A 17,500-nucleotide genomic window follows, 5' to 3' on the forward strand; every position below is an offset into this window, starting at 1 on the left:
TGTGATCGCAGCATCAAAAAGAAAGTCTGAATTTTCCACGGAAGCCGGCTCGAAATATTTGATCTTAGGTGCATTTCCCTCTGGAATATTATTGTTCGGGTACGACCGGACAACTACCGATATCTAAAAATATCTTTTATTAGAATGTTGTTGTTAAATTGTTAGATATATAGAAATATCGTAAACTATCGGATCGGGTATTACTTAGATGTGAAACTTGCAGACCTCATTGGTTGTGATATTGATCTTACGGGGGGAACGAAATAAAAGAATATATAGACTTATAGAGACCCTCTATGTAGTTGTCTATCTAGGACGATCGATCTACATCTTTCCCCATAGCCCTGGGGCTGTGTCTCGATCTCCTACGTGCGAAATCTGAGGGACTAGTTCCTATGGAGATTCCCCTGGGTCTAATTCCACGACGGAGAGTCGGCGTGGCGTAAAGTGAAGATTGGGGGGAGTAGAGCGAAAAGCCCTTGTGGGGTATTCCGAAGGTGTAACCTAGGCAACGAAAAAGGGGCACGATACTTCAACTAGAGGAGCGACCAGTTGGTTCACCAAACCCCGACCCAGCGTCACACGTTCTCCAGGTCCGAAGGGATCCAGTGCCCTTATACCGACTCCTCTCGGAATTGCGTTATCGGAGCCGAGCCAGGAATGGCCGTTAGTGGACACCCACCACTTTTCACCGGTTAGAGAGGCCCTCTTTAATACATTAAGAAAAGATGTTCACAGGGGCCAGAAAGACTCGGTCATAGGAACTTAGACTACCTACGCGCTGGTAAACGAAAACCACCTCGACCGGATCTACCGAACGAATCAGGCCGCCCCTTGCCTTGAAAGAATTCACACGCGGCCACCAGCTTTCCCAAAATAAGGGGAGATCTGCTGCTTACTGCTCACGGAAACATCCGACCTATACAATAGTCAAGTCGCCCGCCTATCTTTCTGATCTCCTTTCCTTCTATTCATCAGATTTTTTCAAATGACCAAAACAACAGTGGTTGATGGTGTTGGCTAAAAAAGGGGGAGAGAGGAGAGCATGGGGCCTTATTGTTCTGCATTTTTGTTTAGGTTCTCTCCGTTTCGTGCGTGAATGGCGGTTCTCAGACGAGGGAATCGTTCCTCTCTATATAGAGATTCTATATATAGGCTAGAATGCTTCTATCGATAGAGCAAGAAAAGAGACGGAATATATAGCCGTTGCGCCTTAGTGATCTACGACCAACGGCTATATATCTTGCTGAGTAAGTATTCATATTCTCTCCCGGTGCCACATCCCGCAGCAATGGACTAAGTCAGATTCAGATTGGCCCCTGTTGAGTTTTGGTTTTCTTGCTGAGGCTCATCCCTTGCTTGTTCGCTCATGGAGTTTCTTCTTTGCTCCTCCGCCTTAATCAAACTCTTTCCACACTTCAAACCATGGGACGATGCCGCCCTATGCCGTTCAGTTCAGCCTTTGCTGGCACTAGACGCGCTAACGCAAAGGGCTGAACTTCACTCCACAAGAATGAAAGCGTTGGGATACTACTTGTGTGCTTAGTCTAGCCTTAGTAAACCTATTCCTTACACCTATTTATTCCTATTCCTACCGCACCATAGAAGACTACCGTACCATATACCGAACCATAAATACCGGGAAATACCGATCATTACCGAGTGACGAATTACCGATCATTGTTTACCGATCATCGATCAACGATCATTGCAGTTACCGCAAATCGATCAATTCGTTACTTTTCATCGGAATCACTAGCACGCAACTCGGGAAGAAGCACCGGAACGTACAACTCCTTCGGAGCCTGCTACTGCTACTGATGCTTATGATGCTCCTGCTCTTAATGATGCTACTAATGCCACTACTGTACCGTGCACCGATGCGATAACCGATGCACAGAGCCGATGCGATGCACAGAACCGATGCCAAGAACGGATCCCGAGCACTGATTCCCTTGAGCCCATACCTGATATTCGATTCCTAACAGATAGCATGTAGAGTACCTTCCATTCCCATGTGACCTAACCATTCCTAACCATTATCTACCTTCCATTCCCTTAGATCCCATTCCCTGACATTGAAATTATACCTTTAAAGTATGAGGAAAGCTCCCTGTTTGGTCTACTTTTCCTTGCTCTTTTCAATTGGTCTACTTCCTTTGTTATATTGATGAGGAAAGCTTTAGCTTTAAGGAGAGATTTAGGAACCTCAGTCGCCGGGGAGGGCGTATTTCCGAAAGACAGTCTCGGGATAAACTCTACCCGCCGCAAGCCAAACCACAAAGTGGTGACTCAAGGCGAATAAAGGCAAAGAGGATAAGTACCCCAAAGGTTGACCGTACGAAACCGGACAAAGAACGGGGAAGCCTTTTGGGAGGTTGGAGCAATAAATACATTGCAACCTAACCCCGAAAGGCCCCAAGAAAAGCTCACAGTCTTATTGAAGAGTCTTTCTACTAATGTCTCCTGGAACGATAGAGGAAATCTATCAGTAGCAGAAGACAAATCGTAGGAAAACAAATCTTTAAGACCTATCAGTCGGCGAAGAGGCCGAGTTTGGTTAAAAGTTCCGTCCATGGGTATAGGCCTTAAAACGTCCATACACCAATCATGGGCCGGACGCATAAGAGCTTGCTTGAATGCGTTCGGGCATGCCCTGCATCCAACGCTTACCAGACCCCTCATCCAACAAGCCCAGTCTTCCCAATGGGAATCGACTCAACAACTGATCATCAGATAACCCTTTGACCTCGGCTACTCTCCTACAGGATTTCAAAATATACTCGAAAATACCTGCTTGAGCAGCAGCTGCACGACAGTAAACTGATTCCAGGTTTGTAACCGGAGTATACATTGACCATGGAAAGTTTACATCGTCAGGATCCATCTCACCCTTTTGAGGGTAGATGATCCGAGGAAAGAAGAAATAAGCGAACAGTGGAGTGAAGAAGTTGACTGCCCACTCGAGTAATTCATGCTTAAATGGCCTTTAATGGCGGCGAGATAGAAAGTCATTTTGAGTCATACCATCCGCGCCTAAAAGCATGGCTCGATCCCACACGCATAGAGAGCAAATATCCCACTCCATGCGGTGTAGGGGAGTCCATAACTTGTGACTCTTGCCAGAAGTCAAACTCCTAACAGGAGAAGACGACCATTGAGGTCACCACCTGAAGCCAACATCCATAGGAATGGTGAACATAAGAGGTGCGTACCTTTCAGTAATCGAAATACACTTGTATCTGAGCTCCCCCAGTACTCTATCGGGGGATCCAGAGGGCTCGTTAACGATAGAGGGTGGTCTACGATCAGCTGTCTTTTCCTCACTAAAATGGATTTAGATATGGAGTATAAGGACAGGTATAATTTAACAATTTGGTCAGCCTTATCGTCACGACGCCTGATCATCTTACGATGAAAAGCAGGTATATTCCGTGGTAAACCACAACGAGTAAGCGAGATAGGGTGAGGTAAAGCCTCAGACCGGTCAAAAGAGCCTCCGTAATACCTCATCAGACAGGTAGCGGAAGCTTTAATATAAAGACCGGTGTTCAGCCACCCAGCCCTACGTCTAAACTCATAGACCCATCGAGAAAAACAAGTAAATCGCTATACAGCCTTCCTTCGTAAGCCTACTAAAGAGGCATAATTGGGCCTTGTTAAAGAGCCCAACCATGCGGTGCAGGACTTCTAAGTCCGCACGCCATGTTCGCAACCCGAGCCTCTCAATAATATTAAAAAAAAGCTTTTTTTTAATATTATTACAAATGAAAATTGGAAACCAAAAGTAATTTAGGCCATAAGCGCGGCCGTGACGCCTCGGGAAAATCGAAGAACTCATCCTATTCCGCAATCTTTCGAAAGCAGAGGGAGGGGCGTCTTAGTAGCAAAGACGGACAACCATGACTCAGCCGTAGAGGATTCGATCTCTGTACTGTGCCAAGGCTCGAGGTTAATGGTGAGAAAGATCTCTGCCCTCACCATCGCCTCTAGTCACAAACTGAACATAAGCAGCGTGTTCGCTGCAAGACGCTCAGAGTGTGAGGCGGTAGCAATGCCTTCGGACTCGTAGCGTCGTTGTGAACTGACTCTTTCCGCTTCTGTCGCTGTAGAAGGTAGGTCAGCTAGGGTAGCTCTATCAGCTCAGGTAGGGTATCCGTAGGTTGGGGCTTAAGATTGGGCACGTCAACAAAGATTGGGCTAGGTAGTTAATGCCGGGTTGGGTTGTCTGCCTGCTTTACTAATAGGGGGCGTGGTTCTGTTCTCCCAAAGCGCTGCCGGCTAAAAACTGCTCTCTTACGGCTCCAATAAAGAAAGACGACTCTTGCCTGAGAGCAGTTTACAATCTAACAATTATGCCTCCCCTGACAGAAAAGAATGGAGTCCACCGGAGGAGCAGTCTTGATTGACAGAGTGGATAGCTGGTTCATATGGTGTCTAGAATACATTAGCCAACCGGGGACCGGCTTTCGTGAAAGCACTATTGGGCGGTGGTTCCTCTGCAGCTCCTCTCGGACCCTCGAAGAAAGTCATCAAAAAAGACTACTCTCATATCAGTGTCATCACAGAACAATAAAAGATGAATCAAAGAAGAATGATCAGAGAAGCAGGTACAGTAAGCCCCACAACCAGGCATAGTCAGATCCGAGATAAGACACCACGCACCGTGAGGAAGACAGACCCGACGAACGCATATGAAGAACAGACCGAGTTGCAAGCCGGTACAGTAAGCCGCAGAACTCGGCATATTCAGATTCAGAACAGAACAACCAACCAACCTGGCATTCAAAATAAGAATCCGAAGCATCAACGGCGGGATAGAGTGGAGAGAAGGGATTCGTAACAACTTTAGGATTCAATGTTGCCGTGTCGAAAGCCAAAGCCTTCGTTTACAGCCTCAGAAGCGACTAGACAAAGAAAAGACAAGCCAACTCAAGAGCTCCTACACCTGTTCCTGTGGCTTGTGCTGCTTATTTAGTTCGGTTGCTTGTTATTATTCCGATTCAGAAGATGAGTCTACTCTAATAGACTAGACTCCCTTTTTTGAATTTGCGATTGTATACGCAGAACTGATCAGTCTAAGATATTGGGTGGATAGTTAAAAACAGTAAAAAGACCACCCCTCACTAAGCTACTAAAAAATAGTACTAGTAAAGGGATCTCCTAACGTGAGACTCAGGATTACCATGCCCATCAAGACTGCTAAACCAACTGTTAGAGTTTGCGGCTTCAGTGCCAACGGGTCATATACTCGTGGCTCTGGGAAAGCCCCTATTACCTGACTAAGAGTGCAGGCGGCATGCGCGCACGTCTCACCTGTCGTCTGGGTCCACCATATCCCGTGCACCCAGCAAGAGGCAAGTAAATAGAACGAATGAATGGTTTCGGCAGTATGGTTTCATTTCATGTTCCTTCAATCCAAATCCTTTTTTTTTTCCGTGCGCTTGCCTTTATATTAGTAAGGGGCGCATCCGTGAGGCCTACATCTCGTTCTGGGGATCGGAGCAAGGGTTCCCCGTAGTTCTTATTGGAGCTGCGAAGGGAAGATAGATAAGATGGTAATTGTGTGCCGCCAACGACAAGTGGTTTCCATGGTTGAATTCGGATTTCCATCTTCTCCTTCAATCGCTTCTCTTTTACGAACGGGTTGTGAAAGAGTTCTTAAAGTCTGGAAATAGGGCTTATCCAACGCCGGCGGCTTTGTATCTGGACAGAAGCTGTGGTATGCCTATGTTTAAGAGTCGCTTCGAGGAAATACTTGACTTGGAGCAGAGATTGATGGGAAACCCGCGTGAGCGGGGGAAAGGATTTAAAGCCGTAAAATTGGTGAAGGCACTTCTCGGCATAAAGAGCATGGCTAACTGCTGCCCCGCCCTCCTTTCCGGAGCCACTGGTAACCGTGAAGGGCCTTTTCCATGTGAAGAGCTAGTATCCGTCCAGCGCGCAGGAAAGAGAAGAAAAGAACCAATGACATCATCCAAGGGCTTAGAGAAGAAGCTCTTCTTGAAGTGAAGAAGGAGATGTGGCACTTTGAATCGTATCATCCATAGATAGCAAAGGAACTAGCCATTGGATATCTTGAATAGGAGACAGAAGGAACTGACATCGTGCCATGGTGAGCTAGGTTTAGTGACTGGGGCGGACTTCTCTTCTATACGATAGCACCTGTCCCCTTCTTATACTATTAGAGAACCTCCTCGAAGCAAGGAAGGGCATGAATCAGAATAGGCTCGGGAGCTAAGAGAGATTGGCAAGGTTTAAAACAATAAGAGTGTGCCTAGCGTCTTTCGCTGTCTGTTATTAGAAGAAGGAAGGGATAGGTGGAGGACTAGAAAGCCAGGATGCAGAGAATAAGGCTAGGAGGAAGAGGAGCTCCTAAAAGAGGTTAGGGTCGTAGCTGAGGCAGTTCCACCAACTCTATCAACGGCTTATTCTAAATAAGGATCGGTTAGCCCCTTTCATGCCTCCCCGGTCGGTGGTCTGTACTTCCTTACACTTTCATTTGAAATTTCTTAGAAGAAATGGATGAAGCACCCTAGCTAGAAAAAGCCCACATACATCTGGCCTCAACGCATTAGGATTGATGCATCTCTTTTCTTGATGGGATGAAATTCTCTCTTCTTTCAGGTGAGACGGGGGAAGCCATCCACTATTGAAAGGGATTGATGATCTCAAGACGAAGCTGGTGTTGCCTGGCTGGCAATCCGCTTCTTATAAGCCGTAAAACTCCTGCGCTAACGAACGAAGTATAGCGACAAAGGTGGTGAAGGAGTAAATGCTGTAGAAGGGGCCGCTTACTAACCTGATCAAGTGGACGATGAAGTGGAAGGAGATGGGGACTTTACAACTTAGTGGGGGATCGGGAGTAGCTCTGTCTCGCTAGTTTACAAGGCGGTTGGCATGGTAAGAATGCCTGAAAGCAAGAAAAGCCAATCCTTTATTCATCGAGTCAAGCAATCAGTCTATTTTCCTGGTGAGCTTGAGGAAGAGATTCACTCGACTGTAAATCCTAAGAGCGTCAAGGAGCTATCCCAACAGGACTATGAAAGGAGGACTTACTTCTAAGATACCCGTCAAAAAAAGACTAACAAGCCTCCAACAAAAGAAAACGAGAAGATTGAGGCAGACCTCGTAAGCACTAGTACTTCATTCTGCCATCGTCTAAGGAAGGCTCCTTGCTTCTACTAAACCAGCCAAAACCTCGAGCTCAATCTCCACCTAAAGACAGACTTTCGTGTTGAAGTTTCATTCTTACCACTATCTTTTTGAAGCAGATAGTTCACAGTGCTCATTCTATAGATACTGGAAAAGCCAACTCATGTTTCCACTCCATTTTCATTACGAAGATGTCTCACGTCAGGATCCGTTGCTCAAACCGAATCACGCCAACGTTATGGAAGTTCCTGGATCGTGTGAAATAAGAGTAGTACCAGACTCTGATTTCAGAATAAAAAATGGAAAATTGGCTATGGAGATTCCGCGCGGTCAGAGATTCATACAGACACAAAGGGGTTCGACAGGAAAGTCGTTTCGATCCAATCCATTCTTGGGGTCCGAAAAAGACAAAAAGGAGATGTCAGTGACCTAGCACGACAAAGCACTCTCCGAGGGCATGGAATGTCTAATTTTTCGGTCAGAATCTCGACAGTAATGTCTCTGTTAGATTCTCCGGTCGAAATACGGGAAAACTCCATTCAATTCTCGATGGAAACGGAGTTTTGCGAATTCTCCCCGGAACTGGAAGATCATTTCGAGATCTTCGAACATATTCGAGGGTTCAATGTGACTATTGTCACTTCGGCCAACACACAAGATGAGACTTTACCACCGTGGAGCGGCTTTTTGCAAAAAGATGAGGGGGAAACTCAGTAAGATGTCGGAGAAGCGAAATATACGAGATCACAAACGTAGATTGCTCGCGGCTAAATATGAATTGAGACGAAAGCTTTATAAAGCCTTTTGTAAAGATCCCGATCTTCCTAGTGATATGCGGGACAAACATCGTTATAAGTTGTCCAAGTTGCCAAGAAATAGTTCCTTTGCACGAGTAAGAAACCGATGTATTTTCACTGGTCGCCCTCGTTCCGTATATGAGTTCTTTCGAATTTCTCGTATCCTTTTTCGTGGATTAGCATCTCGAGGTCCTTTGATGGGCATAAAGAAATCGTCTTGGTAGCAACCACCATGAACAAGGGTTAGCTCTGCAGCTGGTCCACAAGCAAGGTAAGTAGGTCCATTACCGGCCGGCTCCGGACCGAAAAGACCTAACGGAGTAATCCCTTATCTCGGATCGGAGATGCTAACGGGGCGGGAATCGAAGTGGGGGACCTCTCTACCGCACCTGTCTCCCCAGACATAGACTACGTACAGGGTAGTACTCTTGGAAAGATAGAATATCACCGCGTGAACATTACATGTTGTTACGAATGTAACTCCCGAGGGATCGACCACTATTCTTTTTATAGTAAGGCGGAGAACTCTTGTTCATTGGAGCGCCGGAGTGCGGAGGTTGTTCCCACCATTGAAGTCAGAGTGTGGGACTGAGCCTTCCGAATGAGAAAGACCAAAAAGTGATTCGTTTCGTTGGTAAAACCTACGCCAATATCATATTGACTTTCTCTCGTCCAATAAGAGTTTCCGAGAGTGACTTTATGAAATTCTCTCCTTTCCAAAGCTGCGCAAGGCGGCCCCCCCAGAACAAAGCCCCACCCCTCTTTCCCCCTTTAATGAAAGACCCTCGCCCCGCTTCCTATTCATTTGTGGGTCGGGACCCTAGGGCTTTTTGTTTCCAGAGGTGATTTCGAGAATCAACCAACCGACAAATCCGTAGCCCAGGTGACTCACAGCCTCCCTCTCGCCCAAATGAAATGGGATGATGAATCAAATATAGTTGCTTTTTTATTGATTCAGGGCGCAGCGAAGCCAAATTCAATCAAGGCAAAGGGGGGGCTTACTTTTCCTGACGCTGAGTCATCCGAATCGAAGAATGTGCTAATGGAACAGGAATTGTTTTCAGATGATATGGACCCCCATGAGCGAGAACTGAACATTGTTTGGGGGTCGCACTCTGTCCCGCTTGGTGGACGAATTCTTCTCTCCTTTTCGTTTTCTTTCTCCCACACACCTTTGCCCTCTTTCACCAAAGAGGAAAGAAGAATCGATTCGATCATTACGGGCAGAGACCTAAATTTCCATTAGATTCATTCCTAAGCTTGCTTTGTTGCAGCAATATGATCAGTCCGAGAGTGCTGGAGAGAAGAGAAAGCGGTAAAAACCTCTCTGATTCGGTCACCGAGCAGTCGGACGACTCTTCAGTAACCTAGGATGACCCCCCCGCACTCTTAAAGGGCTTCTTTCGCTGTATACCCCCTCCATCCTTCGGAGGTGGAAGAAAGAAAGGGTACTATATTTATCTATATTAGGGCCCCAGAACGCTAAAAAGGTGGGGAAACAAGAGTTGTCACGATAGGAAAGAGAAATGACTATAAGGAACCAACGATTCTCTCTTCTTAAACAACCTATATCCTCCACACTTAATCAGCATTTGATAGATTATCCAACCCCGAGCAATATTAGTTATTGGTGGGGGTTCGGTCCGTTAGCTGGTATTTGTTTAGTCATTCAGATAGTGACTGGCGTTTTTTTAGCTATGCATCACACACCTCATGTGGATCTAGCTTTCAACAGCGTAGAACACGTTATGAGAGATGTTGAAGGGGGCTGGTTGCTCCGTTATATGCATGCTAATGGGGCAAGTATGTTTCTTATTGTGGTTCACCTTCATATTTTTCGTGGTCTATATCATGCGAGTTATAGCAGTCCTAGGGAATTTGTTCGGTGTCTCGGAGTTGTAATCTTCCTATTAATGATTGTGACAGCTTTTACAGGATACGTACCACCTTGGGGTCAGATGAGCTTTTGGGGAGCTACAGTAATTACAAGCTTAGCTAGCGCCATACCTGTAGTAGGAGATACCATAGTGACTTGGCTTTGGGGTGGTTTCTCCGTGGACAATGCCACCTTAAATCGTTTTTTTAGTCTCCATCATTTACTCCCCCTTATTTTAGTAGGCGCCAGTCTTCTTCATCTGGCCGCATTGCATCAATATGGATCAAATAATCCATTGGGTGTACATTCAGAGATGGATAAAATTGCTTCTTACCCTTATTTTTATGTAAAGGATCTAGTAGGTCGGGTAGCTTCTGCTATCTTTTATTCCATTTGGATTTTTTATGCTCCTAATGTTTTGGGGCATCCCGACAATTATATACCTGCTAATCCGATGCCCACCCCGCCTCATATTGTGCCGGAATGGTATTTCCTACCGATCCATGCCATTCTTCGTAGTATACCTGACAAATCGGGAGGTGTAGCCGCAATTGCACCAGTTTTTATATGTCTGTTGGCTTTACCTTTTTTTAAAAGTATGTATGTGCGTAGTTCAAGTTTTCGCCCGATTCACCAAGGAATATTTTGGTTGCTTTTGGCGGATCGCTTACTACTAGGTTGGATCGGATGTCAACCTGTGGAGGCACCTTTTGTTACTATTGGACAAATTCCTTCTTTCGTTTTCTTCTTGTTCTTTGCCATAACGCCCATTCTGGGACGAGTTGGAAGAGGAATTCCTAATTCTTACACGGATGAGACTGAGCACACCTGATCAGTGAAAAATTCTGACACCAATCATTTACGAGTGAGTATTACACCAAGAATTGACAAGCGGATGAGTTTTCTAGTTGGCTATGTTGATATAGCTTAGATAGGGAAAAGAGGCTCTACTATAGGGTAGGGCTGAACGGGGGCTTTGTTCCCGAAACTCCCCTCCGCTTCCTTTTTTTAAGGAACAAAAAGAGCTCCGCTTCCTTCCCCTCTTTCGGCCACGAAAGAAAAAGAAAAAGATGGGCATGAACAGCCTTAACATATGTATCAACCACCTGATCCCGACTCTTGGTACTTAACCAATACGCCGCGCCGGCTCTTCGACCAAGGAGGCATTCCTACCAGAATGCCGACTACTACGACTAATACGACTAAAGGGGGGAAGCAAAGTCTCCAACATTGAAGGCTTCGCTCGCTCGCCCCTCCCTATTAATGACTCGGCCGAGATTGTCGTCCAAGCAAGACGACCAAAGACATGGATTGGCGAATCAACCCAGCGTAGAAAAGCCCTAACAAGCAACTCCCTTAGACAATAAATAGGCCTCGCGCGCTTTTATATAGGGCTAAGGCTTTTCTTCCTTTGTGTAAGGCCTGCTTTCTCCTTATTAGTAAATGGTGCTTGAGCGCTGACGCGGCTTTTTGGCCTACTCTTGTTGCTGATCTACGACCACCCTTTATTAGATAGAGTAAAGGCGCGACTACTCATTCTTAGGCATGCTCATCCTCGCGCCTTACCTTTGCTTCGTCACTACTATAAAGAAAGGGCTCCGTTACTGGAAGGTGGGGGTCTCTTTCTTCCGCTGGTACTGGCTTGTGTTGTTGGAGTTTCTTCATTGGCCGGAGACCTCTCTAAGTGTCTGGCAGTACTGGCCAGGAAGCATTTGGACTTCCCCTCTTTTAGTTTCTGGCAAGTACCTCCCTGCTCTACCAGTGCTAGTTGCATGCTTCGCTCATGGCTTGCGTAGGGCTTACGCACTCCACTCGCAGCTTCCTCGCTACTGGTCTCTGGAGGGCAGTTCATCTTGTACAAGTTCTTCTTTGAAGACTGTCTGTCTCCTCGTCGACTCTCCCACGGCTGTATGCTGTTGTTTGACTGAGAGACTCTCGTCTCACCTCCTGTAGAGACCTCCTTCAACTTCCCAGGATTGTTCTTTCGCTTCTTCTGCACGACTTCCCTTTCTTCCCTCTCTGAGATCTTTTGAAGTCATTGTGCGGATTTTCTTGTAGCCGATTCTAGCCGCCTTTTTTCTAGCACCGTGCTTTTCCTTCCCCACTTTCTCTATTAGTATCCTCCCCCAAAAGTGGATCCCTTTGGATGACTTGCAGTCGGTAGTCATTCTAATCAGTGGTTGGTACAGTGTGTACCAGGGAAGGTGGTTTGATAGTGACCAGTTCGTATCCTCTTGCAAAAGGTGCGTGCACATAAATACATGATTTCCAACCAATTGCCTTACCCGGAGAGTTTGTTTGGAAGAGGTGGCTTCTTTTCTTCCGATCCCAAGAATCACAGGTGCCTAGCTCGATAGAATAGTGTTGGATGCCATCTCCCATGTATTGAATCGAACATTCGCTTCGCTCCTCTCCTTTTCAGTCGAGCTCTTAACAGCCCCTCTCGCTTTGCTCGAGCTCTTAACAGACCCTCTCCTAACGAGCTGCTTCGCTCCTCTCGTGCTCGCACGGCTTTAGGAAGATAAGGGGAACACAGAGCTTCTTTGCCTACGTACAGAGTTGGGGAGAGATTGACCGAGCCATAAAAGCAGACATCGTTAGCTGCTTTGACAACATAAACCACAAGGGACTGAATCAAGCCTTGAATGAATACATTGATGATCCACAATTTACCAATCTCATTCATGCTTTCCTGACTACCGATATCAGAGATAAAGAAAGAAAGAGCTACGCAGTCATAGATAAGGGAATCCCACAAGCAGATCTACGACCACCTTCGCCCGTACTCATGAACGTTTTTTTACACCAATTTTGCAAAATAACGGATTCCTTAACTCATATAAGATATGCACGATAGGCGGATGACTTACTCTTGGCTATCAAGCCCGGATTCCTGGATATATAGATATAGTGCAATCTACAAAAAAGGAATTCATGGTTCAACTCCAGCTTGAAATCACAATGACGACCTTCACTCGAGAGACGGAATATATCTTTAGGAATTCTTTTTTCCATAGATGCCTTAATGCGCCACTCAAACGAATGAATATAAAAACAAATAACCTTGGAAATTCCTGCTGAGGATGCCCATTTAGAAGATGGAGTGACTGGACAGGAACAACGGCCGATGGCTCAGGACAGTGGTATGCAGGGGGAGCAAGAACTTACTTTGCAATCTCCTCTAAAAACATACCGTACTAAAAGAAGAGCAGCCCTGGAAGTGCCTCCAACCGTGCCCAGCCTAGTCCATCAACCTGAACCGTACCAGGCCTGCCGAGTGAACCGAGTTTTCCGTACCACCGTACCCCAAACACGGATAGGCTCGCCTACCAAGCCGAGATTGACGACTGGAACAACTCCTTCGATTAGGCCTCTCGCCGAAGAGTAAGTATCCGAACCAGTATCAGCCGACGAAAGAGCATCTCCCGTCCTTTCTAACAAGCAAGCCAAGCAAGCGAATGAGAACGCGCAGAAAGCATCTCAAATACGACAAAAAGAGCTATCTGACCAATAGATCCCACGCCTTCCTTAAAGTTATACCATGGGACGGTACGATGCCACGGAACGCGTTAAAGTAAATGGTTAAATTTCTCTTTGCCAAGGAGAAGACGCGGGTTCGATTCCCGCTATCCGCCCATGTTGAAGTAATACATGTAATATGATAAATTTTTCGGTATAGTCGACGTGTAGTGGTTCTATCTTCCCCCTCCCTTCTTTTCCTCCCATCCGGCTTCGAAAAAAGTCATTAATTACTAGTTAACAGTCATACCTCCATTTGGTTTTTAAAAAAAAATGTTGCGGAGACAGGATTTGAACCCGTGACCTCAAGGTTATGAGCCTTGCGAGCTACCAAGCTGCTCTACCCCGCGCTGAAGAGAAGAACTAGGGAGGAATGGACAAACGAGAATTGGATGGGCCCCTCTACCATATCTATAGAATAGCCCATTTATACAGAATGGTAAAGGGGGCCCCTATGATCGATGATCATAGAGATCAATAGAAAAATGAAGGGATATTTTGATCCCTACCAACTTGATCTTGTTGCCCCCGGCAACAAAGATGCATGAACCATTTCACGAAGTATGTGTCCTGATAACCCAAAGTCTATATAATTAGCTCTCGGTCTTCCGGTCGAAAAACAACGTCGATGAAGACGTGTAGGTGCACTATTACGCGGTGGGGATTGTAATTTTCCATGAATTTCCCATTTGTCACTCAACAACGCAACTTTGCTTATTTCTTTCTTTGAGGATCGACGAATCAAACGATATTTCTGTTCCAATTTCTGCCTCTTCTTCTCCCTCTGAATCAAACTTTTCCTTGCCATAATGGTTCAGTTCCTATTATTATCAATGATACAAGTCGGATCCTAGATGTAGAAATAGAAGAAGGTAGGCCCCCTTCTTCATCGAAAGCAATGAGATTGTCGCGGATACAGCACACACATTAAAAAAAATGAATAAACCAAATTTGCCTGATGTAGAGGCAATCAAGAAAGCTGCATAAGTGAATATATACCCTTAAGAAAAATGGGCTAAGCCAACAACTGGCTATTGCTTGCACAATGGAAAGAGCCACTGGTTTATCTCTCCATCGAATCAAATTAGCCACTGGTTTATCTGCGTTCATGAGCCCATGCTAAAGTTTCAATCAATTCCTGCCAATATCCACGCCAGGATATGGCGAACATAAATCCAGTAGCCCAAACAAGATGTCCAAATAGGAACTGGCCAATCCATGAGTATACCATGAAGTTACAAAGGTTGTACCTGTGAACCAACCTCCTAAAGCGAAATAGGCACAAGGAAACAGCAATAGACCGGACCAGTCCGCGGGTCAAGCAAGGGATAAAAAACCAGCTTTCGCTTCCTCTCCTTGTGCAGAGCTTCCCTTCCTTCGCTAACTCGCTGCTCGCCTCTTCAACTTGGGCTTTGACAAGACTTGGCTACGTGGAGTAGACCTCACTCGCTCTTTGGCTCGCTCCTAGCTTTTCTTTTGTAGCAAACTCTTCAACTTGTTGGGCAGCAGCTGCAAAGACCTCTCCGGCTTATTGATTAGGGCGAGTACTACCAAAGCTTGCTAGCTGTAGCTTCGTACCTTGCTTTAGCTCTAGCTTCCGCACTTCGCTCGGTTCCACCAAATAATGAAGGGGGCCTTTTCAGATCCTCCGAGTGCAAAGCTAGCTGCAGAGATTGTGGTTCCATACGCGGATTTAGATGCATCCCATACACTACCTCGATCAGAATCAATTCCAACAAAGCTATAGTCCGTTGGTTGGTTCGTAGCCTTTATAACGAGCACCTGGTCTAGTGGCATACCTTGAAGTTACATATACTGCTCCAGATGCCGTCGATCAACCAGTGAAGAGAATAGAAGCATAGGTATAGACAAAGGTGGGAGGGATGAGAGAGCAAGCTGGCGTGGGGGGCAAAGCAAAGGCAATAAGATCCGAGCAAGCCCTAGAAATCGGCAGGGTATGCATTTAGATCCTTCGGTATAGGCTGTCCTGGCTCGTTAGGTCCCAATAATCCAAAGGATACATCTTAAGGCCGAGTCGGAAAGCTTTGTTTGTAGAGTCTCTTTCAGTTCAGGTCTTGAATCATTTGGCAAAATTTGGGAAGGAGAAAGACTATAGGGCTAAGAGGAGCTTGGCATATATGATTAGTTTGATAGGAAGATTGGGCCCGCCCCATCTCTGCATTCCCATTCCGGATTCGTCAATTGGATTCGCCATTCCCTTTTCCGTCAATAATTCGAAGATGACCCTTTTTGAGTTGTGCCTTTTCCAAGTTCTTACCCCGCCTCCTCGAAATAGACAGGAAGGGTTATAGGTATGCGCCTCTTTGGGTTAGAAATAAAGATTTTGAGGAGTTGGCGGGTCAAATGGTTTCTTGAGGTAAAGGACTTTAACCTCGCAGGGTATGATTAAAAGCTCTCACCAGGATTGTGTTTCCAGGTCGATTGAATCAACATTTCCCTCTTTGTGATAGCTGAGTTCTAAATACTTTTCGACAAGGAGGGCAAAAGATTGAATTGAATACCTGGGGAGAGTGAAGTACCATTCCATAGCTTGATCAGTAAGGCCCCTTGGGAATAGTCTGATCATCAGACTCTCATCATGAGCCACTTCAGCACTAAACCAGGCTGCGGGTGGGCATAAAAGGATTTCACGTACGTAAGGGGATCCCCCTTTTCGCTATGTAGGTTCAACTACCTTTTGATGTGGGCCCTCTCATTCCTTCCAAATCGTTGGATCATAGGGTTGAGGACCTCTTCATACGAATCTTTCTATTTCCTTTTAATGCTTCGAGCCACTGTCTCTTGAAGCCTTTGTAGCTCTTCCTGGACTTTGGCTAGGTTCACAAGTGGATTTTGAAAGAAAGGTTGTTGGCAAAAGCCTGGGTTAGGTGTGAAAGGTATTCGGTTGCCACCAGCTCTTAAGCACACCCATTGGCATTGACTGCATGGGATCGAAAGACTTCCGGTTTCGTGAACGTGTCCATAACTTTCTCATGGATCTAATTTGGATGAATACACGGGAAGCCCAGAGACCTCATTTGGCATTGTGCGGCTTCCAACATTGCACTAGCGCACTCAGGTGAGCAGCAAGCCGTTGGTTGAACCAATAGGGGCTCTGGCAGAAGGTACCACCAGACACCCAATCCCAGCGGAAGACATGTTATTAGGACGAATCGGCTGTCTTTGACGTAGGCGAAGGCCATTGCCTCTGATAAGCCGAATGTCCTTGTACGACTACTTTGTTTTGTGGCGTCCGCTAATCCAATAACGCGATCCGGGGATCGTTGTAGGGTGGCTTTGTTGCCTCTATTTTGATCTATTGCCGAAGCAAAATGAAAAAAGGGCAACTGGCTGATCCCGGTGGCAAGCGGGTTCCATAAGGCGCTGTAAGCGTTGGAGTTCTACTTTTTTGAGCGAGATCTGTCTTTCCAAGTTTGAATTTTTCTTTTTTTCGTTTAGCTTGGAAATCGGGTTGATCCATTGTCGCGATAGATGACTACCGTAAATCCCTGCCTTTCAAGCAAGCATGGGAAATAGGAGGTTAGTGCATGAGTTGTAGATGTGGAAGCCAAGCAAGGGACAGAGGAAAGGAATAGTAAATGGCCAGTCCTAAGCAAGTGAAGGACAAACCAAGCCAAGCAATTGAATTGAATCAAGTGAGAGGGGCAAGTCAAGCTAGTCCCTTCTCTTTCTAGAACAGGTCTAGTGTTTATATAATAATAATAATAAGTAAGGGGTTGTAAGGTAAAGAAGAGGAAGGCAAAGAGTGGACTAAGCAAGGATGTGGATCAAGCAAGGGCAGACTGAGTAATTGAATTGAGGGGTGAGGGGCTACAAGTAAGGAAGGCTGCGAGTGAAGTGCGTAAGCATGGAGCGAGCCAAAGAGCGAGTGAAGGAATCCAGGAAGGGAGTAGCAAGTGAAGCAAGCAAGTAATGCAGCAATCAATGAGGGGCAAGCGAAGGAGACAGACACGAGTTCAGGAGAGAAAGACCGAGCAGGTGATAAAAGAAAGAAGTGATGGAAAGAAATAAACAAGAAGGAAGGTTGCGAGCGGAGTGAGGAAAGAGGCATAAAGAAAATGATAGACAAGTGAAAGAAGCAATGGATAAAGGTGGTTGAACTCGCAGTTTTCAAATGAAAAAAGGGGTAATC

General features: G+C 45.9%; 2 protein-coding genes and 1 non-coding gene across 3 annotated transcripts; 2 read left to right on the forward strand and 1 right to left on the reverse strand.

Moving 5' to 3' along the window:
* The first annotated feature begins 7,318 nt into the window (after positions 1-7,318).
* LOC149030410 (Ribosomal L5P family protein) lies at positions 7,319-7,993 on the forward strand. The gene is given in 2 exon segments (XM_089142703.1): positions 7,319-7,564; positions 7,567-7,993. Coding segments are annotated over 2 exon segments (552 nt in total). The 3' UTR covers positions 7,873-7,993.
* A 178-nt stretch (positions 7,994-8,171) lies between these two features.
* LOC149030411 (cytochrome b) lies at positions 8,172-14,271 on the forward strand. The gene has a single exon (XM_089142701.1). It carries the CDS (start codon positions 9,479-9,481, stop codon positions 10,658-10,660), a length of 1,182 nt encoding a protein of 393 aa, XP_088998827.1. The 5' UTR covers positions 8,172-9,478; the 3' UTR covers positions 10,661-14,271.
* On the reverse strand, positions 13,624-13,697 carry TRNAM-CAU (transfer RNA methionine (anticodon CAU)). The gene has a single exon. It is a non-coding gene; the product is annotated as a tRNA-Met (tRNA).
* Positions 14,272-17,500: the final 3,229 nt, after the last annotated feature.

Source organism: Hakea prostrata, chromosome 1 (assembly GCF_041222555.1).
Source record: "Hakea prostrata isolate BN-2017 chromosome 1, UWA_Hpros_2, whole genome shotgun sequence".
Lineage (NCBI taxonomy): Eukaryota > Viridiplantae > Streptophyta > Magnoliopsida > Proteales > Proteaceae > Hakea > Hakea prostrata.

What these genes read in the sequence shown, in the direction of transcription:
- LOC149030411 (XM_089142701.1), top strand. Translation starts at nt 9,479, where the DNA reads ATGACTATAAGGAACCAACGATTCTCTCTTCTTAAACAACCTATATCC.